The 25,880-nt window shown below is 46.3% G+C and overlaps 1 protein-coding gene across 2 annotated transcripts in view; it reads left to right on the forward strand.

Annotated features, from left to right (window-relative positions):
- Nucleotides 1–25,880, forward strand: part of MCHR2 (melanin concentrating hormone receptor 2) — a 597,452-nt gene that overhangs the window by 458,609 nt on the left and 112,963 nt on the right. For both annotated transcript variants that reach the window (XM_069767992.1, XM_069767991.1), the window contains exon 4: nucleotides 149–343. In XM_069767992.1, coding sequence (XP_069624093.1) covers nucleotides 149–343 — 195 coding nt within the window. The remainder of the gene's footprint in view (nucleotides 1–148; nucleotides 344–25,880) is intronic.

Here is a 25,880-nt window from a genome sequence, read left to right on the forward strand (position 1 = left end):
GCATATGTGTCTGTAAACTTCTGGTTTCAACTGTATGTTTAAGTTTAAATAAAAACATTTAGAAAGCACACAACCAATGTTACATGTATTGAATGTAGCAGTATATTTTATCATTATGTTTTAATAGTAGTGTATTTTTATGTCACAGATATATGGCTCTTGTTCAGCCATTTCGTCTTACAAGCTTGAGAACAATATCGAAGACAATCCGTGTTAACATACTTCTGTGGGCAGCATCTTTTGTAGTTGTGTTTCCTGTCTGGGTCTATTCGAAGGTTATCCAGTTCAAAGATGGGTTAGAAAGTTGTGCATTCGATCTCACAACGCCAAATGATGTTCTCTGGTAAGTATGACACTATTTAATCATTTTTTTCTAATGTTTAATGCATTTTAAGTGTGATGTTGTATTTACAAATTTTTTAACAATAATTTCTTCATCTAAAATGACAAATTAATTCCCTAAATATTAACCTTTTAAAACAAGCTGGATAAAAATATGTGATAAATGACATTAATTTCTGTAGTTTGTAACTTTTCTTGGGGCTTTCGGAGTGTTTGATTTCTTTTTGTCCTTTTATTCCTAAGCATGCATAATATCTCTAAACTAGATGGTGGCCCGATTTTAATGCATCGGGTATTCTAGAATATGTATGTATGTACGTCGCGCTTAGCACAGCCACGTAGTATATAGCACAGCCACGTAGTATATAACACAGCCACGTAGTATATAACACAGCCACATAGTATATAACACAGACAGCCACATAGTATAGAGCACAGCCACATAGTATATAGCACAGCCACGTAGCATATAGCACAGCCACGTAGTATATAACAGCCACTTTGTATATAGCACAGCCCACGTAACACAACCAGCCACATAGTATACAGCACAGCCGCGTAGAATATAGCACAGCTACATAGTATATAGCAGCCACATAGCATATAACACAGCCCACGTAGTGTATAACACAGGCCATGCAGTATATAACACAGCCCACACAGTATATAACACAGCCCACGTAGTATATAGCAGTGTGGGCACCATATACCTGTTAAAAAAAGTTATATTCTCACCCTCCGGGGTCCACCGAAGCTGTCCCGATGCACGCGATGCTGCCATCAGCTTCCATTCCCAGTGATGCATTGCGAAATTACCCAGATGACTTAGCGGTCTCACGAGACCGCTAAGTCATCTGGGTAAATTCGCAATACATCACTGGGAACGGAAGCTGGCGGCAGCATTGCGCGCATCGGTGGACGGCGGAAGATGAGAATAGCCCAATTTTTTATTATTTTTAACATTATATCTTTTTACAATTGATGCTGATTAGGCAACATCAATAGTAAAAAGTTGGTCCGGGATGGGGCGACACACTGGCACTGACTAGAGGTGAGTAGGTAAGGGGCACTGACTGAAGGAGAGCAGGGAGGGGCCAATTTGCAGCCGGACTAAGCCTGTCTCTGATTGGTCGCGGCCTGCCAGCCACGACCAATCAGCGACAAGGGATTTCTGTTACAGACAGACAGACAACAGACAGACAGACTGAAGTACCCCTTAGAAGATTATATATATAGATGGTACTAAGCTTTAAAAAGATAAACTGTGGCTCTCATTTAATAGTTAAAACTGGAAAATCATGCAGCAAAAAGTCTCACCAGAGCAATAAACTTAAGCTCTGACACCTTGAATAAAATTAATTTACACTGTTAGGCTGGTTTCACATTTGCGTTTTTGCGCAAAAAAAGCATGTGTTTTTTTCCCTATACTTAACATTAAAAACGCATGTTTTTTTGCATGTGTTTTGACATGTTTTTGCATCACATGCGTTTTTTCTTTGCATGCGTTGTTGCAGAAATGCAACATGTAGTAATTTTAGCGACTTTTTGCCAGCTGTAACGGTATAGTGGATGGGATTTCATGAACTCCCATGTCCACTATGCATACACAGATGCCTGCGGATCACCAGCGGAGACTAACATATATCGCGTCTTTCCAGACTGCAGCATGTCAATTTCTCTTGCATAGATGTTTGTCTCCACTAGAGAAATTACATCAATAGAATGTAGTGAATGCAGTGAATCCACATAGTTCAGGGAACACATGCGGATTTACGTGCTTTCAATAGATAACAATGCTTTGGATGCAGCGAAGATGTGTTGCGTCCTAAGAGCTGCTAGTTTCTCAGTGTGGCCATCCGGCTTTAGAGAACAAAAGAAAGGCCATTCTAGAGAATACCAGAGAATTGAAACAAGAATGAATCCAGCTAAAGAAACTCTTGCTACATTATTTTGATATATTAGAATGGTTTCTTAAAGAGGATCTTTCACTGGTTTTAGCATGCTAAGCTGACCACTTCACAGACTAGTGGCAGCAAATATATATTTTTTACAATTTTACTTTTTTCAAAATATGAAAAGGTCCAAACCCTCTCTGATGATATTGATGTTTAGTTCTAGATACTCATGTACCATCCTCTCCATTTGTTCACCATGTGTAAGACTTGGACTTAGTGTCAAAGGACTCACAGAAATTGCTTCTTCCACTTCAAGCACTGCTGCTGCTAATGTTTTGGTGTTGACAAATTGACGGGTCAGAGGTTGAAAGTCTAAAGCTGCAATGTGAACTGTGTGCTTTACTGCTGTCTTGGGGAAAAGCTCTCTTAATATGGACATAACCAGGGGCGTAATTACCATGGTCGCAGTGGTCGCCGCAGCGACCGGGCCCGGCGGGTCGGGGGTCCGGAAGGTCCGAGGCACCCGACACCATGTTGCAGTGCAGGAGATTCCTCCCTCACGGCAACAGTCAGAGGTGTATCTAGGGGGAGGGGGCAGCCAGGGCATGTGGGAGAAAGGAAGCAGCTCCGGTAAGCACAGTGAGACTACTTCTCCTGCTCTGCAGCCCCGAGACAGAAGGCGAGAGCAGGGGGGAGGTGGGACAGGACGGAGCTGTGTAAGCAGGAGAAGATGAGGAGTTGCACGTTTACATCAGCCTCCCCTGTACCGGAGAGGAGAGTGTGAGATGTGTGTATCAGCTGGTATCCTGTGTGTGTGTGACCTGTAATGTGTGATCTGTAGTGTTTGCGTGTGTGTGTGTGATCTATAGTATGTGTGTGTGATCTGTAGTGTGTGTGATCTGTAGTATGTGTGTGTGATCTGTAGTGTGTGCGTGTGTGTGTCATCTGTAGTACGTGTGTGTGTGATCTGTAGTGTGTACGTGTGTGTGTGATCTGTAGTGTGTCTGTGTGATCTGTAGTATGTGTGTGTGTGATCTGTATTATGTGTGTGTATGATCTGTAGTGTGTGATCTGTAGTGTGTGTGATCTGTAGTGTGTGGGTGTGTGATCTGTAGTGTGTGCGTGTGATCTGTAGTGTGTGTGTGTGTGTGTGTGTGTGATCTGTAGTATGTGTGTGTGTGTGAGGCAGGGGCATAACTACCACGGTCGCAGTGGTCACCGCTGCGACTGGGCCGGGCAGGTAAGGGGCCCGGTAGGGCACCCGACTCCCCCCGACATATCAATTTTAAGAGTGCCTGATTGCAGTCAGCCCTGGCTGCGCAATACGAAGGTGGTGGGGGTTCGCTGTGCACTGTTGGAACGCGTGCCTTGTGAAGTCAGAGGGTGAGTGCTCAGATGGAGACCTAGAGGTGATAGAGGAGGCAGAAGCAGTGGAGGAATTGTTAAATGTAGAGGTTTGGCCTGCAAGCTTTGAGAAGACATGTGGAGCAGCAACTCCCTTTGCACTCGCCTTTGTGATGACAGTCTTGAACTTCGAGACAATGTTATCCCTTCTGCAGACTCCTCTGCTTCTGGGACCACCATCTCCTCCCACAGGCTATTCACAGTCTGCTCCAGCATATAAATGAACGGAATAGCTAACCATCTTAGTAGCCATTTCAAAACTGTGCAGAAGGGTGCAAAGGTCCTTAATCTGTGCCCACACTGCAAACATGATATGTGCCACCTCCATATTGCGTTGGCCTAGGCTATGCGACATGTTATACTGCATCAGGGCTCATTGCTGCTGTCAGTCGCTGCAACCTGTGCATAGTGGCATTCCACCGTGTCAGCACATTGTATATCAACCTGTTAACTGGCATGGACAAACACCTCTGTATTGATGCAAGTCGCTGAGCAGAGGGGTGCAAACGGCTGAAATGAGCACACAGCTTATGTGCTTTCTGGAGCATGTCACTCTGGCCAGGATAGTGGCTGAGAAAATGCTGCACCACTAGGTTGAGGACGTGAGCCATGCAAGGCCTGTGTGTGAGCTTGCTTCGCTGTAGGGCCGCCACCAGGTTCACACCGTTATCGGACACTGCCTTCCCTGGATGATGACTCAGTAGAGACAGCCATTGATCAAACTCAGCCTGTAGAACTATCTACAACTCTTCAGATTCTTGGATTTACGATCACGAATCCGAATGTGCCATATTCGTGCCGAATTTATGTTTGATGATCATTTTCCACACAAATTCTCTCATCTCTAGTGGAGACTACAAGTACGCTCTCCACCTGGTGGGTTGCCCGTGTAAGTAGGTCTCCCAGAAAGGCAGGCCTGCACTTAGGCTCAGTCAACTACCTGTGTTACTTTCATTACATGTTTCTACCAATATTACTGTAGGAAACCAATGTTTTTGCCATCTGAATGTGGCTGGAATAAAAAAAATGGAGGTGTCACATGAGGTGTGAGGTCTCCCAGATAAGTAGGCTTAACCACCAGGTCCTCAATGAAACATCTATTAAAAGCTGCAAATGCTGGACCAGGCCATGATACCTCATGCATGGCCAACAGCTGACTGCTGCTGTGTCATTTGCAAATTTCTACTGTGGGTCAGTTGATGCCACTTTCCATGGTATCTGCTCCCAGTGTTAGCTATTTGGGAAGCTTTTTATCACCCCGTAAGGTGTATTCTATGATTTGGTTTTGCTTCCCATTGAATCTAATGGGGTTCGGGTATGTTCGTCGATCTGTTCAGTGAACTGTTCATCGAATGGAGGTCCGTTTGGCCAATACGAACCAAACCCCGAATGGAGTTCACTCATCTCTAGTTATGTGAACACATTGAGTATTTGGGTGCAGAAATATCTGCACCATTTCTGCATCTCTCCAAATCCTGGACCCCCAAAGCTCATACCTTCCATTACTACCCCCTCCTATCGCTCCCCACCCAATATAAACACCCAAAATCTTGCCCACCTCAAATCTGTGCCCATGACACCCACCCCCCTGCACCCTCTTTCTGGATCACTATGGAATGCCCGCTACATCTGCAATAAACTCCACATGATTCACTACCTCTTTACCTCTCATAATCTTTTTTTTCTGGGCATCACCAAAACATGGCTGACATCCTCAGACACAGCCTCCCCTGCTGCACTATTTTACGGTGGCCTCCACTTCACCCACACTCCTCGCCCTGGCAACAAACACGGTGTAGGAGGGGGCCTTCTCCTTTATTCCAACTGTACCTTTAACCCAATCCCACCTCTGCCCTCCCTTATCCTCTCTTTTTTTGAAGTCCACTCTGACCGCATCTACTCCCCCATCAACCTCCAAATGGCCATCATATACCGACCTCCAGGCCCGTCCATGGCCTATATTGACCAATTCTCCACCTGGATCCTTAACTTTTTCTCTGCTGACATTACCACCATAATCATGGGTGACTTCAACATCCCCATTGACACCCACCAGTCAGGAGCCTCCAAACACCTGTCCCTTACTTCATCTTTTGGACTTACTCAGTGGTCCTCCTCAGCCACCCACACAGATGTGTGTCCACACAGACGGACATACATTAGACCTGGTCTTCAAACGTTTCTGCTCCCTATCTAACTTCACCACCTCCCCTCTCCCTCTATCTGACCACCGTCTACTCACTTTCTCATCCCTGTCCTCCTCACCTGTCACCCATCTCCAGCAACATGCGCACCCACCCAGGAACCTCTCACACCTAGACCCCCACACACTCTCTTACTTTATCCTACCACTAGCATCCATATCCTCACTCCATGACACAGACATTGCTACTGCTTTCTACAATGTCACTCTTGCATTAGCTATTGACATGGTCGCCCCTGTCATGCATAGCAGAGTGCGAAAAATCAGTAGACAACCAGAGTATTCAGAATTGCAGAACGGCGTTGGAAGAAAACGCATTTGCGAGCACTCCTCCCACTAGCAGATCTATGCAAGATACCAGGCCTAGAGAACTTTAATTTCATGCATTATGCTACACTTAAAGATATACTAAATAAAATACAATATTACTCAGACATGACACGTAAACCTACCAAGTTTGAGACACTTTGTTCCATGTCATCTAGACCTACAAAAATACTATCTATAATATACCAAGCACTCTTAATAACAGAACTTAGCCTTAAGAGAGCCTACATATTAAAATGGAAAAAAGATCTTGGATACATGTTCTCACAAGTACAATACATTTATAACTCTTCCCATGGCCCCACAAGCTGCGCTAAAACCCAGGAAAATGCCTTTAACCTGTCACGCACGGGGACCGGTCTGCAGGCAGGTATGTGAAACAGGTAGGAACCTGTTCAGACAGGAGGACCAAGTAACAAGTAGAAGGTGGAACTAAGAGAAGAGAAGGAGAAGGCGGAGCCAAGGGCGGAGACGCTGGAGGCAGAGCCAAGAGCGGAGACGCTGGAGGCGGAGCCAAGAGCGGAGACGCTGGAGGTGGAGCCAAGAGCGGAGACGCTGGAGGCGGAGCCAAGAGCGGAGACGCTGGAGGCGGAGCCAAGAGCGGAGACGCTGGAGGCGGAGCCAAGAGCGGATACGCTGGAGGCGGAGCCAAGAGCGGAGACGCTAGAGGCGGAGCCAAGAGCGGAGATGCTGGAGGCGGAGCCAAGAGCGGAGACGCTGGAGGCGGAGCCAAGAGCGGAGACGCTGGAGGCGGAACCAAGTGCAGAAACACAGGAGGCAGAGCCAGATAGAACCGCAAAGAGCGGAGCCAGATAGAACCGCAAAGAGCGGAGCCACAGAGCAAAGCCAGAGAGTGCGAAGCAAGGTCTGAGTGCAGAGCCGCAAGAGTGCGGAGTGTAAGCAGACTGAGAACACAAGGAAAGAAAGCAGGGAAGGAAGCCACAGACAAGGAGACCGAGAAAAGACAAAGTACAGACAAGGCAATGGAACAAGACACAGGGACAAAGACACAGGGACCAGGATATTCTGCCTCCTGGAGGGCGGACTACAAGATCAAGGCAATAGCGCAGAGAAAAGCCTCCAGAGAGGGAGTAACTCAGAGCAAGGCCAGGCAAACTCAGCAGCTAAACACTAACTGAGCTAACACATTGCACAGGCCCAGACCACAGGGTGGAACGGCACTATATATAGGAGGCCTCTTGATAATTGGTCAGGAACTGATTAGACAGATGCACCTGATTCCTATAAGAACCAGAGAGTTCAGGCGCCGGCCCCCTGTACACATAGCCATGAAGCATGCACAGAACAGAGACACAGAACATGGAGCTGGCATGAAACAGAAACCACATCATGGCCTGGAGCAGTGGGTAAGATTGTGAGAGAGATGTGAGGCCATGCTGTGATGCCAGCAGAGTTGTTACAATACCCCCCCCTTTACGGCCCCTCTTCTTCAAGCCCGCCAGAATAACTTGTAGAAGAAGGATAGGAGCACACATAGTCCAGGCCAACATGACATCTTCAGGGTAGAATAAGGCAGGCGGGTCACCAGGAATCTCATAAAACAAAGTCTCTTGGTGCTCAACAGGGTTAGCTTCCACAATGAGCTGGACCACCTCCTTCAGGTAGACAGGTAACAGGGAATTGAATGCTGCTGTCTTAACATCTTCACCAGCCGGACACATGGAAACTGGAAGCCTTCTCATAGGATTCAACTTTTGCCCGACAGGTAGCAGAGATGTTCTTAGATACGGAACACAAGAAAAGTCATTAGAGATGAGAGAGGAGAACAACAGCTACACTGGGTCAGAGAAAAATTGAGGTGAACAAACTTCTGTTTTGAAATCTTCACCAGCCGGCCACAAGGACGCTGAAGGTATCCACATAGGAACCATCTCCTGCCCGTTATCCAGAAGAAATCGTCCAAACGGCGGGGATGTTCCTAGGAACAGATTACAGGAATAGTCGTGGGAGATGTCTGGAGAGATAGTCACCGCTTCCCCATCTTCAGTGACGTTAGCACACCTTGACTCGACGACTAACTGTTTACTGGTATAGTCATTGGAGATGTGTGGAGACCTCGTCACCGCTTCCCCATCTTCAGTGACGTCAGCACACCTTGACTCGACGACTAGCAGACCAGCTGAAGAAGATGACACTGCTGAGTGTCTTTGACGCATGGGAACCAGACACTTCTCAAGACTGGGTAAGTTCAAATGAAGCACTTTACTGGAACTCTTGACCAGAGCGGGTGGTAGAGTCCTTGGCTCAGAATGACCCATGGGAATAACAGACAGCATACGGAAAACAAACTTCTTCGTGCATAAGGCTCCAACTTGGAGCTGTAGTTGTCCTTGCAGGACTAGACTGCTCTTTAGCAGGGCTCGGTCATTATCAGGCAACGCCCACACCAGGTTCTGGAGCTGTAGAACGGAGACCATACACTGACTCCGAATGATAGGCAGCTTAAACACACCAAAGCTCCCAGAAGGCAGAGAAACAGTCATTAACTTTGACGGAGAGGAAGTACTCTCGCCAGGGGCAGCCACTCCTACTGGCCAAGGGTTTTGGAGTACAGGCTTCACAGGGCAAAGACCATCTGAATGTTCTTTACAACCACAGGGATACCGTATTTCAATCTCAGCACCAGATTCAGGCTGCAGATTTGCCAGACCCCTTTTATTAGACCTCTTGGATCTTGCTCGGGTGGCCGTTTTGGCGGGTTGTGGAACAGATGAGTCTTGGACGGTCATGGACGGAAGTGACGGTTTACCTACAGGTTTCTTTCGTCTGGACCGTCTCTGTGAGCTTGAGGGGGAAGACTTTTCAGGAGATGCAGTACTTGGCTCATCGAAGGCTTTACAGAAGGCCACCAGGAAGGCCGGCAGATTCGAGATGATGGGGTCCCCTGCTTCCCAAAGGGGGTCGCACCACATCAAAGCATCTCCTCTAAGGTAGGCCATTAAGAAACCTACTTTCAACCAGTCAGTGGGGAATTGGGGAGCATGCCACTTGAAATAATGCAAGCACCGCTCCAGGAACACACGACATTGCTTTGGGTCCCCATAGTAGCATGGAGGATCTGCTGGCTTGGATTCGTCATTAGGAGCGCAGGCTTGAAGTCGATCAAACAGCTCATTAGAGATGACAATTGGGGATGGAGCAGTGAAGGACTGGCTTTCAGACTGGGTAAACATTTTCCTCGGAGGCCAATACTGGCAAGAAAAGAGTTCATCTTCCTCCGAGAGCGAAGGCACATGGGACTCAGCGGGGACCATGGCCTGTGCAAACAGTCACGCACGCGCCCAGACTGGTTGGCGCGGGCATACGGGGGTGTGGCCCCACTGGACCACAGACCAAACTTCCCTGGAAGGGGTGTAACTAAGTAGCTTCCTAGGTGTTCGCTGGAGCCTCTGATGGTGAGGTCAGACTTGTGCAATAGGAAGCTACCAGGTGCCACTCCAGGGTGATGTCTGGCTGTGGCTGCTGATCCCACTAAGGAACGGAGCGGGCACGGCTGGCACTCTGGCTGACAGGCGGGCACGGCTGGGACACAGGCAGGCAGACGGGTACAACAGAGACACTGGCGGGCAGGCGGACACGGCTGGCTCTCTGGTAGGCTGGCGGGTACGGCTGGAACATAGGAAGAACCGGTAGGGACCGGTCTGCAGGCAGGTATGTGAAACAGGTAGGAACCTGTTCAGACAGGAGGACCAAGTAACAAGAAGAAGGTGGAACTAAGAGAAGAGAAGGAGAAGGCAGAGCCAAGGGCGGAGCCACAAGAGGCGGAGCCAAGGGCAGAGACGCTGGAGGCGGAGCCAAGAGCGGAGACGCTGGAGGCGGAGCCAAGAGCGGAGACGCTGGAGGCGGAGCCAAGAGCGGAGACGCTGGAGGCGGAGACGCTGGAGGCGAAGCCAAGAGCAGAGATGCTGGAGGCGGAGCCAAGAGCGGAGACGCTGGAGGCGGAACCAAAAGCAAAGACGCTGGAGGTAACGCCAAGAGTGGAGACGCTGGAGGCGGAGCCAAGAGCGGAGACGCTGGAGGCGGATCCAAAAGCAAAGACGCTGGAGGTAACGCCAAGAGTGGAGACGCTGGAGGCGGAGCCAAGAGCAGAGACGGAGCCAAGTGCAGAAACACAGGAGGCGGAGCCAGATAGAGCCGCAAAGAGCGGAGCCAGATAGAACCGCAAAGAGCGGAGCCACAGAGCAAAGCCAGAGAGTGCGAAGCAAGGTCTGAGTGCAGAGCCGCAAGCGTGCGGATTGTAAGCAGACTGAGAACACAAGGAAAGAAACCAGGGAAGGAAGCCACAGACAAGGAGACCGAGAAAAGACAAAGTACAGACAAGGCAATGGAACAAGACACAGGGACAAAGACACAGGGACCAGGATATTCTGCCTCCTGGAGGGCGGACTACAAGATCAAGGCAATAGCGCAGAGAAAAGCCTCCAGAGAGGGAGTAACTCAGAGCAAGGCCAAGCAAACTCAGCAGCTAAACACTAACTGAGCTAACACATTGCACAGGCCCAGACCACAGGGTGGAGCTGCACTATATACAGGAGGCCTCTTTATAATTGGTCAGGAACTGATTAGACAGATGCACCTGATTCCTATAAGAACCAGAGAGTTCAGGCGCCGGCCCCCTATACACATAGCCATGAAGCATGCACAGAGCAGAGACACAGAACATGGAGCTGGCATGAAACAGAAACCACATCATGGCCTGGAGCAGTGGGTAAGATTGTGTGAGAGATGTGAGGCCATGCTGTGATGCCAGCAGAGTTGTTACATAACCCCTTTCTGACTTTAGACATACTATCCCTTCGAGGTGACCTGGGCCTATCTGACCCTCGACAGGATAGTACGTCATAGCGATCGGCCGCGCTCTATCACAGCTGACATCCGGCACTATGTGCCAGGAGCGGTCACGGACCGCCCCCGGCACATTAACCCCCGGCACACTGCGATCAAACATGATTGCAGTGTGGCGGCAGTATAGGGAAGCATCGCGCAGGCCCGGATCCAAGATGGCTGCGGCCTCCGGGTCCTGCAGGTAGGTGGCTTCACTGCGCCTGCTCAGAGCAGGCACCGGGAAGCCAGGAGAATTGCACGTCAGATTGCTGATCTCACACAGTGCACAGCAAAGTGTCAGATCAGCGATCTTACACTATAACATGATGCCCCCCCTGGGGCAATGTTATAGTGTAAAAAAAAAAAATATTCACATGTGTAAAGAAAATGTTTAAAAAATTCCCAAAAAATTCCCCCCCAAAAAAAAAAATTCTTCCTATAAATACATTTCTTTGTCTAAATAAAAAAAACAATAAAAGTACAGATATTTAGTATCGTCCGTAACGACCCCACCTATAAAACGATATCACTAGTTAACCCCTTCAGTGAACACCGTAAAAAAAAAAAAAACGAGGCAAAAAACAACGCTTTATTCTCATACCGCCAAACAAAAAGTAGAATAACACGCAATCAAAAAGAGTGATATAAATAACCATGGTACTGATGGAAACGTCATCTTCTCCCGCAAAAAAACGAGCTGCCATACATCATCAGCTAAAAAATAAATAAGTTATAGTCCTCAGAATAAAGCTATGCAAAAATAATTATTTTTTCTATAAAATAGTTTTTATTGTATAAAAGCGCCAAAACATACAAAAATGATATAAATGAGGTATCACTGTAATCATACTGACCCGAAGAATAAAACTGCTTTACAAATTTTACCAAACGCAGAACGGTATAAACGCCTCCCTCAAAATAAATTCATGAATAGCTGGTTTTTGGTCATTCTGCCTCACAAAAATCGGACTAGAAAGCGATCAAAAAATGTCACATGCCCGGAAATGTTACCAACAAAAACAACAACTCGTCCCGCAAAAAACAAGACCTCACATGACTCTGTGGACGCAAACATTGAAAAATGATAGCTCTCAAAATGTGGTAACGCAAAAAATATTTTTTGCAATCAAAAGCGTCTTTCAGTGTGAGACGGCTGTCAATCATAAAAATCCGCTAAAAAACCCGCTATAAAAGTAAATCAAACCCCTCCTTCATCACCCCCTTAGTTAGGGAAAAATTAAAAATGTTATAAAAAAATGTATTTTAAAAAAATGTATTTTATTTTTAATTTCCCATTAGGGTTAGGGCTAAAGTTAGGGCTACACTTACGGTTGGGATTAGGGTTAAGGGTGTGTTTGGATTAGGGTTTGAATTATAATTGGGGGGTTTCCACTGTTTGGGCACATCAGGGTGTTAGGGGTCGAGGTCCCACCTCTGCACAGGAGGAATCTTGGGTCATCTCCGCTGCGGTCTCCCATTCTTCTCCTGCCGCAGTGGAGCCTGCTCAGCGGAGACGTCGGTCTCAGCGTCTTGCTCAGTCTGACTCTGTACAAAGAGTTACTGTTGCTTTTCCTGCTTCTGCCATTGGAGTCAGTGCTGGGCAGCGGCGAGCAGACGCTTCTGGGACTAAGTCCTGCTTTTCTCGCTCTGAGTATGCCCAGAGTAAGATCTCTCAGTGGAGATCGAGGGTCACATGATCAGTTTCCGCACCTAAGGCCATTGGTCCCTTCAGGAAGGTCCTGTAGGTGCTCACGCTCTGTGGCAGTCTCTCATTGGTCCTTCTAGGAAGGTCCTGTACGTGCTGCAACTATTTAAGGCTCGCATGGCCGCACGTGGTCACGTAAGAGTGTGTTCAGGGACCCGGCTGAAATAAGCCCCTAGAATGCTGGCACCTCCGGCGAGGAGATTGTGTTTGTATGTATTCAGGGACCTGGCTGAAATAAGCCCCTAGAATGCTGGCACCTCCGGCGAGGAGTTTTATGTGCATGTGTGACCACTGACTGCTCTCTGTTTGGGCAGTTAGGCTGTGCCTCTGTGAAGTCTAACAGGGCACAGTGCTTTTCTTTCATTACTACTCGGTGAATTAACTGAGTTAGTCCATACCGCCATATAGTGCCGCTGTTTGCTAGCAGCAGGTTCTCCTGCACGGTGGACCCCGGGCTGCGAACGCGCCAGTAGCAATTAAAACATCTATATTTACTCAGTGAATTCTGCTAGCCCTAACACAGGGGCTCTCCAAACGCGACATGGCTTCCGATCTCAATTCCAGCCAATTCTGCATTTAAAAAGTAAAACTGTGCTCCTTCACTTCCGAGCTCTCCCGTGTGCCCAAACAGGGGTTTAGCCCAACACATGGGGAATCAGCGTACTCAGGACAAATTGGACAACAACTTTTGGGGTCCAATTTCTCCTGTTACCCTTGGGAAAATACAAAACTGGGGGCTAAAATACAATTTTTGTGAAAAATATGATGTTTTATTTTTACGGCTCTGCATTATAAACTTCTGTGAAGCACTTGGTGGGTCAAAGTGCTCACCACACATCTAGATAAGTTCCTTAGGGGGTCTACTTTCCAAAATGGTGTCACTCGTGGGGGGTTTCAATGTTTAGGCACATCAGGGGCTCTCCAAACGCAACATGGAGTCCAAACTCAATTCCAGTCAATTTTGCATTGAAAAGTCAAACGGTGCTCCATCCCTTCCGAACTCTGCCGTGCGCCCAAACAGTGGTTTACTCCCACATGTGGGGTATCGGCATACTCAAAACAAATGGCAAAATAACTTTTGGAGTCCAATTTCTTCTCTTACCCTTGGGAAAATAAAAAATTGGGGGCGAAAATATTATATTTGTGAAAAAATATGATTTTATACTTTTACAGCTCTGCATTTTAAACTTCTGTGAAGCACTTGGTGGGTTAAAGTGCTCACCACACATCTAGATAAGTTCCATAGGGGGTCTACTTTCCAAAATGGTGTCACTTGTGGGGGGTTTCAATGTTTAGGCACATCAGGGGCTCTCCAAATGCAACATGGCATCCCATCTCAATTCCAGTCAATTTTGCATTGAAAAGTCAATCGGTGCTCCTTCCCTTCCGAGCTCTGCCATGCGCCCAAACAGTGGTTTACCCCCACATGTGGGGTATCAGCATACTCAGAATAAATGGCACAACAACTTTTGTGGTCCAATTTCTTCTCTTACCCTTGGGAAAATAAAACTAATTGGAGCTGAAGCAAATTTTTTGTGAAAAAAAGTTAAATGTTCATTTTTTTTAAACATTCCAAAAATTCCTGTAAAACACCTGAAGAGTAAATAAACTTCTTGATTGTGGTTTTGAGCACCTTGAAGGGTGCATTTTTTAGAATGGTGTCACACTTGGTTATTTTCTATCATATAGACCCCTCAAAATGACTTCAAATGTGATGTGGTCCCTAAAAAATATTGGTGTTGTAAAAATGAGAAATTGCTGGTCAACTTTTAACCCTTATAACTCCCTAACCAAAAACATTTTTGGTTCCAAAATTGTGCTGATGTAAAGTAGACATATGGGAAATGTTACTTATTAATTATTTTACATGACATATCTCTGTGATTTAAGGGCATAAAAATTCAAATTGGGAAAATTGCAAAATTTTCAAAATTTTCCCCAAATTTCCATTTTCTCACAAATAAACGCAAGTTATATCGAATAAATTTTACCACTATCATGAAGTACAATATGTCACGAGAAAACAATGTCAGAATCGCCAAGATCCGTTCCAGAGTTATAACCTCATAAAGGGACAGTGGTCAGAATTGTAAAAATTGGCCTGGTCATTAACGTGCAAAACCACCCTTGGGGGTAAAGGGGTTAAAATAGTGTCGTAGTGTCTAGATGGTATATCTCACAAACACAAATCAAATCTTGGCGGACGAACTCTAATGCCAAATGCTGGCGCTGCGAGTCCAAAGACGGTGACTACCTCCACATATGGTGGACATGCCCAATTATACGTAACTTCTGGTCGCTGACGGAGAAAACTATTCAAGACATCATAGGGAAAAAGTGAAATTAACACCAGAGACTGCACTCCTGAACTTTACTGTTTGGCCTGGGCAACCAAGAGCTAACACCCTAGCCCAAAATATATTGGCTGCCGCCAAACTATTAATTGCCACTTACTGGAAGTCCACGAACATACCAAACTCTCAACAATTAGTAAAGAAAATAGACCAACTATATCACATGGCTGAGGTGGTGTCCTTAGTAAACCATACACATACAAAGTTCAAGGAGATATGGAACCCATGGATTGCCTCCAGAGAGTGACATCATTGACAGAAAAAATAAATAAATCTTATTTACACCAAAAATAAAACATGATGCACCCCCCCTCCTATTCCCCCACCTCCATTCCCTTATTATCACCCCCTCTGTCTTTGTCTATGGACTTCTCTTCTTTCTCCCCCTTTTCTTTTTACTATAGTTCTTATTTTAAAACAGCCAAATTCAGTTCCTGGTAAAGAAATACTAGACATTACCTGTATTTACTCATTATTTACCTAGCTCAAGTCTAAGAGTTGCCTATATTGATCAATAGACATTCTTGAAATCAATCTGATTGTCATAATAGTTGTAATGTTTACACTCATTTATTTGAAATGTTTGTCTGTAAAAGTGTGATTATTTGCATGAAAAATCAAATAAAAAAAACATTGAAAAGGAAAGGAAGAAAACGCATTTGCAAGATGATTTCACTGCACTCAAACAAGCAACACTTGCATTCAAATCAACTCTCACCTCTGTTAAACAGGCTTATTTTACATCCCTCATATCTTCTTTGTCCCACAACCCCAAACAGTAGTTCAGCACTTTTAACTCCCAACACTGCCCCCTCTGAGTTCCCGAATCATTGCCGAGGACTTTGCCACACACTTCAAAAATAAGATACACCAAACAAGGCAAGTCTTTTTTGTCAAACCACCACAACCCCTTTGTATACCAGACCAATGTCCAAACCCCATAGCTTCCCTCTCCAAAATCACTGAAGCTTGCTAATCTTCTCTTCAAATGACACCTCACCACTTGTGCACTTGACCACATCCCATCCCACCTCCTCCCCAACCTCACCACCACACTAATCCCATCCCTAACTCATCTCTTCAAACTATTACTAACTTCTGGTACCTTCCCCACTGCTTTCAAACATGCCACAATCACACCTATCCTCAAAAGCCATCCCTTGACCCAAGCGCTATGTCCAGTTATCGCCCCATATCTTTGCTCCCATTTGCTTCCAAACTCCCTGAGCAGCACATCCATGCTGAACTTTCCTCTCACTCTGCATCTAACTCTCTCTTTGACAGCCTACAATCTGCCTTCCGTCCCCACCATTCCACTGAGACTGCCCTGACTAAAATTACTAACAACTTTCTTACAGCCAAAGCTAACAGACAATTCTCTATACTCCACCTTCTAGACCTGTCCTCTGCCTTCGACACAGTTGACCACTGCTTCCTACTACAGATCCTCTCTTCCTTTGGTGTCAAAGATCTTGCCCTATCTTGGATCTCCTCATATCTTACCAACCACACATTCAGCGTTTTCTACTCCCATACATACTACCCCTTCATCTCGCCCCCTCTCTGTTGGTGTCCCTCAAGGCTCTGTCCTAGGGCCCTTACTCTTCTCAATCTATACATTCGGCCTGGGACAACTCATAAGGTCCTATGGCTTCCAATGCTGATGACACTCAGATCTACCTCTCTGTCCCAGTTGTCACATATCTGCTTTCCAGAATCCCAGAGTGTCTATCAGCCATATCCTCCTTCTTCTCCTCTCGCTTCCTCAAGCTCAATGTGAACAAATCTGAGCTAATTATCTTTCCTCCATCTCACATATCTTCCCTACCTGTTCTATCTATCAAAATAAATGAAATCACACTTTCCCCTGTCCCCAAAATCCGTTGCCTCGGAGCAACCTTTGATTCTGCCCTGTCCTTCCAACCGCACATCCAAGCTCTCGCCACTAGAGTTGAGCGACCTTGACCTTTTTAGAGTCGAGCCGGGTTTCGCGAAACCCGACTATCTCAAAAGTCGGGTCAAGTGAAATCGGCCGATTATGACGTAAAGTCGGGATCGACCGAAACACGAAACCCAATGCAAGTCAATGGGGCAGCATAGTCGGCAGTGAGTGGGGGCCAGGAAAACACCTAGAGTGCCCATTTTAATGTCAAAACCATCCATTCTTCTTAATGAAGCTTGTCAAGCGTAATTTACCTTATAATAATTGGAAGGCATTTGAAATTGGGGGTCATTTGGCTAAAGTTGTGTGGGGTAGGGCTGGTTCAAGTAATTAGTGGGCCCAGGAAATCTGGACCACGTCACGGCAGTGGAGCAGGGAGAGGTAAGTATTTCTTTTTTTTTTTTTTTTTTTTTTTCTTTCTTTCAATTTTCTTTTTATTGAAGAAGAAGGAATCACAATTGAACAGGAATTGAAAAATAGCCAGAGGAAGTTTCAAACAACATTAGGTATCCAATGGGACAATAACAAAAGTCCAACAAGATGTAGGAATACAATAAATTTGAAGAACTGGAAAAGGGTTCTGGATCAAACTTTGACATAAATTCAGAAGAAAGGGAAACTAGCAAAGGTGATTAGAGAAACAGTGGAAACATGAGTAAAGTTTTAAGATAGTAATAGAAAGATTGAGAGGGTTATAGGAAAGAGGGGGGGTGAGGTAAGAAAGGGGAGGGAGAGGGAGCTGAAGGGGGGGGCTTGGAGGAGGGAGGGGGAAAAAAGGACCGATGGTGGAGATGAAATTAAAAGATGAAGTCGAGAATGATAATGAGGGGGGGCTCGGCATATAGGATCTGATGGGTTGAGGTGGATTCAGGTATCCTCCGGTAATGTTGATAAGAAGTCAGGACTGGAGCGGAAGGTAATCCACGGTTTCCAGGTAAGTCTAAACGAGGTGAGGGATTCTTGTGTATTGGCAACTAACTCAGCAGTGTGGTATAGAAGGTCAATTTTATCTAGTACTTGTCTTTTGGTGGGTGTGAGAGTAGATTTCCAGAAAGTGGGGATTAGATATTTCCCGGCTGCTATTATGTTGCTTGCTAGTTTCGAGGCCGGGGAATTCTCGGGCCATAGGGGTTGGTTAAGGAGAGTAGATTGAGGAAGTAAGAGAGTGTTTTGATCTAGCACCTTAGAGATTACGTTCGAGACCATTTGCCAAAAGGGGACAATTTTTGGGCAAGACCACCAGATGTGCAGATAGGAGCCTGAGTCTGAACGGCATCTCCAGCACAGATCGGGAGTGGAGGGGTGCCAATGATGGAGTTGGGTTGGAGTGCGGTACCACCTAGATATTACCTTATATGAGTTTTCTTGTATTTTTACGCATTGTGAGGGTCCGTGAGATTTGTTGTAGATAGAGGCAATCTGGTCGTCCGTGAAAGAGATGGTGAGATCTCTCTCCCAGAGACCTATGAAGGCTCTTTTGACATCGGCGCCATCCATCAACAGAAGGTTGTAAATTTTTGATAGGACTTTTTTGGGTGGGTTTTTGTGGGCGCACAATTGTTCGAAGGGAGTCAGAGGGCGGAGCAAATCTAACTGTCTTTTGTGCTTATGGCAGTAATCTTTTAATCTTTTGTAGTGAAGAAAAGAAATATTTAATTGTGGGTTCGAGGCCTGGAATTCAGCGAGGCTCATTAGGGACCCGTCGATAAAAAGAGTGTCAAGCGGTATAGGAGAGTTAAAGTTACTGGTGGAGCTGGGGGGATCTTTAGGTAATTTAAAGGGGATGGGACCCGCGATGTCTTGTATAGTCAGAATTGGGGAGGTAGGCGGGGTTAATTTGGGAAATTCTGTTCTCCAAATTTTGAGAATAGCGGTTGTAATTTCGTTGAGTAGCAGTTGGTCTAGGTTTGTGTGGTTATACAGAAGGGCTAATGTCCTAAGGGGAATAGGGGCTAGATGTTCTTCAATTGGTATCCACACTTTTTCTGAAGGATTTCTAATCCAATCTACTACTCTAGTGAGCATCGCTGCTCGGTAGTATTTGAAGATATCCGGGGCCCCCATTCCTCCTTTTGACTTCGGCATGGCAAGAGAATTGGCATTGATTCTTGGGCGTTTGCCATTCCAGATGTAGTTACTGAAAAAAGAGTTTATCTTCGATAGATAGTGCTTTGGGATGTAGATGGGGAGCATCTGGAATAAATATAAGAATTTGGGTAAGATAATACTTTTCAAGAGGTTTTTTCTGCCCATCCAAGATAGGAAGGGGGCTCTCCAGGACTGTACCGTGGAGGTAGCTTGTTTCAACAGGGGGATGATATTAAGTTCCAGAAGCTCCCCCGTCGATCTCCCGATCTTAATCCCTAGGTTGGTGATGAAACTCGAGGGCCATTTGAAGGGGTATAGTTTTTTTAATTTGTCTATAGCGGGGTTGGGGATATTAATGCTGAGAGCTTCCGATTTAGTAATGTTGATTTTGTAGTTAGAAAGCTTCCCGTATAGGTCTAATATGCGGACGAAGGCAGGGATGCCCTCCTCGGGATCCGATAGGAATACCAAGAGATCATCAGCGAACGCTGCAGATTTATGGTGAAAACTACCCATCTGGATTCCCTTAATGCCTGGATCTTGTTGAATGCTCTGAATGAGAGGCTCCATGGCCAATACATATAGAATCGGAGAGAGAGGGCATCCCTGCCTCGTGCCATTTTGAATGGAGAAAGGGTCCGATAGTAGATTGTTTATTCTTAAACGGGCAGTGGGGGTAGTGTACATTTGGAAAATGGCATCTACAAGTTGAGGGGGGATGTGAAAAGCAAGAAGTGTTTCTCGAAGGAATATCCAGTCCACCCTGTCAAAGGCCTTTTCAGCGTCTGTTCCCAGAAGGACGAGTGGGGTTTTCCGTATTTTTGCGTACTGAATAAGGTGAAGAATTCTAGCTGTATTGTCCCTTCCCTCACGTCCTATCACGAAGCCCGATTGATTGAGAGAAATGAGTTGTGGCATGAGCTCCGCCAATCTCCCCGCAATAAGACTGGCATAAATTTTTAGATCAACATTGAGTAGGGAGATAGGCCTATAGCTTCCACAGCATTCTGGGTCTTTACCTTCTTTATGAAGAAGAGAAATGTGGGCTTCTAGTGACTGAGAAGGGAAAGGATTCCCACCCAGGACTGCGTTACAGACGTTCAGGAGGTACGGGCCTAAGATATCAGCAAAGGTTTTGTAATAGATTTTAGGGAGCCCATCTGGGCCAGGGACCTTCCCCCTACCCCCCCCCAGACAGGGTGGACTGGAGGTCAGAGAGGTCGAAGGGTCTGAGTAGGCAATCTTGCTGGAGGTTGGTTAGTGTAGGGAGGTGTAAGGAGGATAAGAAAGCTTGGACATGGGATCTCCTCTGATTTTTATCTTCTGTTGTGTCATTATGTCGGAGTTGGTATAGGTCTTTATAGAAGGACAGAAAGGAGTCGGTGATTTGATTATAATGCTGGAGGACTTTGCCATCTTTAGATTTGATTCTGTGGATAAATGTACGGGTTTGGCGTTTTTTGATCAGCGAGATCATGAGTTTAGAGGCTTTGTCTCCGTGAGCAAAGATTTTGTTTTTCCAGGATAGATAATGTTTGGAAGACTGTGTGTTGAGGAGGTCCCTGAGAGATTGGCGTTTCTCGGTGAGTTGGGTGAGTGTAGTTTGAGAGAGTTCCTTTTTGTGTTGGGTATCCAGAGCTACGATATCATTGTATAAGGCAAGGATTTTTGATTTCCTTTGTTTGTTTAGGAAAGAGGCAATTGAAATAAAAACCCCTCGGATTGTGGCCTTATGTGCTTCCCATAACACGGGAGGAGTTATGTCTGGAGAAGCGTTAATATTGAAAAACTCTTGAAGCGACTCACGGATACGGTTTTTGAATTCCTCGCTATGTAGTATAGACTCGTTGAGCCTCCATGAGTTGAAACTAGAGTATGGTTTGTGAAATTCTAATTTAGTCAGTACCACAGAGTGGTCCGAGTGTATGGCAGGGATTATTTCAGCTTTTAATGTGGAAGGTAGAATGGATCTGGATACCAGTATGTAGTCAAGGCGGTGATAGGAATTATGGGGATGCGAGTAATATGTGAAATCAATATCAGAAGGGTGCAGATATCTCCAGGCATCGATCAGCTCTAATGAATGAATGGTTGATTTAAGGCGCGTCAAATCTTTCAGAGAAATAGAGCTTTTTTTTGTAGATGTGTCCAGAGATGGATCTAGAGCGACATTCAGATCACCCCCTAGGATGACTACACCTTCCTGGAATGTACGTAGGAGGGATAAGGCTTTGCGAAGCCATTTAAGGTGGCGTTTGTTGGGGGCATATAGACTGCCTAGGGTCACCATGTTACCGGCTATAAGCCCCTTGATGAAAACGTAACGGCCTTCAGGATCAATCTTGCTGTCTAGGAGGAGGAAGGGGACATCCCTAGCAAGGGCTATTGAGACGCCTCTAGATCCTTTTTGGGAGGAGCTAGCGTGGAACCATCTGTCAAAGAAGCATTTCTCAAAGGAAGGGGTCTTGTCGGGGATGAAATGGGTCTCTTGCAAGAGTAGTATATCGTAGCCTGATTTTTTGAAGAAGGCAAGTGTTTGTGACCTTGGGATTGGGGAGTTTAGACCGTGTGAGTTGTGTGAAATAATCTGAAAAGACTTACAGTTTACCGTCATGGTGGAAGTGATTGAAGGCAAGTTGGATGAGGATGAGACTCGACCATCGGATCCAGAGGAGGGAAAAGAAGGAGAGGGGTGGGAGAGATGGATGAGAAAGAGGGGGTTAGAATGGTAGATACACAGTAGTAAAAAAACCATTGACGTAGAGCATGAGGGTAGATAACCTTAAGTGAGGGGGAAAACATTGCAATTTTAACATCTAGGGAGGGAGAAAAAAGGGGATCAAGTAAAAGGGAGTTATAATTAGCTTCATGGTATAGGAGGCTAAGACTCCTAAATTGGCGGTGATAACGCTGCACAAGTATTTAACTTTATGGGCTAGTGATAAATGTCACAAAGCCCTTGAAACCATAAAGAACGTAGAGAAGTAGGTAAACAAAAAAGAAAAACGTTAGTGATTCTCCATTGTTCATCCGCCAGGATCATCTTCCTCGTCCCTAGGTGGCGTGCCTTTTGAAGAGCGACGTTTTGATCTTGAGGATTTCAGGGTAGATGCGTCTTGCCACGAAGGGGGGATGGGGAGAGATTTCAGACGGTGGGCCTCACAAGAAGTTTCTAGGACAAGCGGTTGGTCGAGTTGAATCTCCAAGGCTTCGCAGACAGATTTAATATCGGCGGTAGATTTAATAAGAAATTTCCGATCTTTTGCGGATATGGAGATACCAAAGGGAAAGAGCCAGCGATATGGATAATGCCTTTGTTGAAGGATTGAGGTGAGAGGTCTTAAAAGGCGTCTTTTATAGAGCGTGGAGGCAGAGAGGTCTTGGAAAATTTGGATTGGGGTTCCTCCAAAAGTGATAGAGTCTGCTTCTCTGGCTCTTTTCAGAAGTAGGTCTTTTGTTCTGAAGTCGAGGAAACGACATAAGACATCTCGAGGAGCTTCGTCGGGCTTCGGTTTGGGCCTCAGTGCTCTGTGGACTCTCACCATATCAAGTTCTGATGAGTCTGAGGAAGTAAGGATTGAGTGAAAAATTTCAGTGACGGTGGAAATCAAGGCATCTGGAAGTATGGACTCGGGGACACCTTTGAGTCTCAGATTGTTCCTTCTTTCCCTATTTTCATGGTCTTCCAGTATGGTATATATCTTATTGATGTGGTCCTCATGCCGTTTATGGCAAGTTAGATTGGAGTTAGAGCTTTGGACTATTTCCGCATGGGAGGCCTCTATCGCTTCAATTCTGTGTCCCAGTTGGCTGAGGTCTTGCTTGATGGTAGAGAGATCTCTGCTTATGGGTTCTAATGTTTTGCCTAGAATCCTTTTAATAAATGATCTCGTTACCAGATCACCTTTGTCCTGGTCGTCATTGTCTCCGTCGCTCTCTCGTTCGGATTCTGAGTAAGTTTCTGGATCTTTCCCTATTGAGTGAGAGGATTTAGCAGAGTTGGATGTGTTGCCTTGCTTTTTCAGGAATTTATCCATGTCTGCAAGAGGTTTGGAGCTGGTGGACTTTAACCCCGATCTCGTCAGCTTTTGTGAGGGTTTCACCATCATGCTTGAGGTGTGCAGCAAATAATGAGAACTCCCAGATCACCCTCAGTTTCTCCCAGGTGTGGGTTTACATCTTATGGGGGTTGGTGAGGAACCAAGGAAGAGAGATTAGGTGAAGCTTAAAATTGGCTTTTATAGGGAGCTAGTAACACATCCACAGTTATCGTGCCAACCTAATGGATGTTAATCAGGTGGGTATGGGGCAGCAGGAGATAAGGTGTACTTGTGGTCTGTATATAAAGAGTTAACTCAGCACAAGAAGTAGCTTTCTGTTTATGTTTAATCAGGTACTGTTGCCCTCAGCGTCCACATTAAACTGTTCCAGTCCAGCAAGAGTTAAACAATTGGGTATGGGGCAGCAGGAGATGAAGTGTGTTTATGGGTTGCAGACTTGAAGCGATCCCAACATGAGGTGCAGTCCCTGCACTGCACACACCCTCCACAGCCAGACAGAGCTTCTTATCTGTCACGGGGGTTGTTTTCACTCTGTGTGGCTAATTATTTTTCGTGGGAATCAGGAGCAGAGCAGCCTGTTGCTGCTTTTTTAAGCTGTGTGCAATTTTGTTGCTTGGTTACACTCTGTATCCCTCCGCCCTGTATATAGTGCGAGGTGCCTGCAGCATCTGTTCTAATGCAGTCTGGTGAGACTCCTGGGAGTAAAAAATAGTGCAGGGGTATGACTTGGGCTGCTGGTCCCTCTGCTCTTCACTGCACACTAATCGCCGGGGTTCCAATGCAGGTGAGACTACCACGCTGTTGTTAGTTAGTTGGCAGCGTTAGGTAGTGCAGGCGCGCAGCTAGGAGTGCGTGTCCTTCCGCCCTACACACAGTGCTGCTGGTGGGACGTTTGGGAGATGTAAATAGTGCAGGGGAATGACTGGAGCTGCGGATCCCTCCGCCCTGCACTAGACGTCGGCTGCTGATGAAGCTGAGCGGCCGGAACTACTTCACTGCTGTCACTTGCAGTGATGTGTGCTTCCGCCCCTGATTTTAAGCTCTCCCACTTGTGTGCCTCCTATGGTGGGGAAGAAGGGGGATCGCTGGGGATATGTAGCACAAATAAAGTTGCCCCGCAGGCTGAATTTAGTAGCACACTATCTGTAGCTGTGCCTTTAGATCTGTGCTGTTGCAGGGACTATTTTTCCCCTATGCAGCTGCTCTGTATGAGCGATCCTGTGCTCTAAAGAGTGTCTGGTTTTGGGGGGAAAAAGAGTGGTGCCTCTCCTGAATGTGCCTCTGGGGGTCCCCTGATGGATTGGGATGAGGTTCACAGTACCTTGGGGTCCGTTTGGCAAGTCTCTGTTTCTTTTTCTCCTCACGTTGGAGTGTGTGAGGTATATCCCTCCGCCTCTCTCACACGCAGGTGTCCTTTCGTTTAAAGTTAATTATATCCACAGTTGAGGTTAAAAATCTTCTGGAACCTGCTTCCAGCAGGTCTAGGTTCCCTTAGGAAAGTCTCCCGATGTAGAAATCCGGGTTAAATGTCCAATTTTTGTCGATTATTCTCTGGTTTAGAGGGAGCTCAGGGTTCCTGCTTCCTACCACATCAGCACTCAAACCACACCCCAGGGAGAGGTAAGTATTTCAACTTTGCAAGTGCTGTGATCCTGAGCAAGCAGGGGGGGGCCACTTGTTGGCATTGGCACTGGCACAGGGCCCCTCAAAGTACAGCGGTGTGTTTGCACGGCGGGGGCGCCTCCCACCGGCAGCAACACTTTTGCGTACTATGAGAGGCCCTGTGCCAGTGACGTCGCCAACTAGTATTCCTCCCCCCACCTGATGAAGGAACCTGCACTTTCATCTGCACCTTCCTCTTTGTCCCCGTGTAAGGTGGTATGGTATGCGGGAAGAGCAACCTGACTTTCAGCAGGGTCACAATGTTGTTGTGTAGCATGCACGGGGAATGTTGCGTTATGGGTCAATGTACCAGCAGACTCATCTATCACTGGCTGGGCAATGGGCACGATGAAGTGGAAACACAGATATAGGCCCAAAGAATAAAGTGGGCTAAATGCAGTTCAAAATTGGTAACACAGGAATAACCAGGGGGCATTGCAGTGGAGGACAACTGGAATGAGAGGCTGACACAGAGAGTAGGGCCAAATCAGTAAGTAGTCAAAATGCAGTTCAAAATTGGCAACCGTAGTAAACAGGCGGCACAGCTTTGTTCAGTGGAGGAGAACAGCAAGGAGTGGCAGACACCGATAGTAGGCCCCAACCCAACTAGTAGGCCAAATGCAGTCTAACATTAACAACTACTTAACGAGAGCCTGAAAATGGAATTTCAGGACAGGAAACCAGGAGAACAGCAAGGAGTGGCAGACACCGATAGTAGGCCCCAAACCAACTAGTACGCCAAATGCAGTTGTTCCATTTAACCACAATTTAATGAGAGCCTGAAGATAGAAGCTCAGGAAAGGCAACCTGGGGAACACCTTGGAGTGTAACACACCATCTCCCTCCACCCCATACCCATTTTGTAGGCCTAATGCAGTGTACTTTTCTACAACTACTAAACGAGAGTCGGAAGACCGAAGCAATGGCAAGGAAACCTGGGGAACACCTTGGAGTGTAACACACCATCTCTCTCCACCCCATACCCAATTTGTAGGCCTAATGCAGTGTAGTTTCCAAGAACTACTAAACGAGAGCCGGAAGATCGAAGCTCA

This window comes from Ranitomeya imitator, chromosome 5 (genome assembly GCF_032444005.1).
Source record: "Ranitomeya imitator isolate aRanImi1 chromosome 5, aRanImi1.pri, whole genome shotgun sequence".
NCBI lineage: Eukaryota > Metazoa > Chordata > Amphibia > Anura > Dendrobatidae > Ranitomeya > Ranitomeya imitator.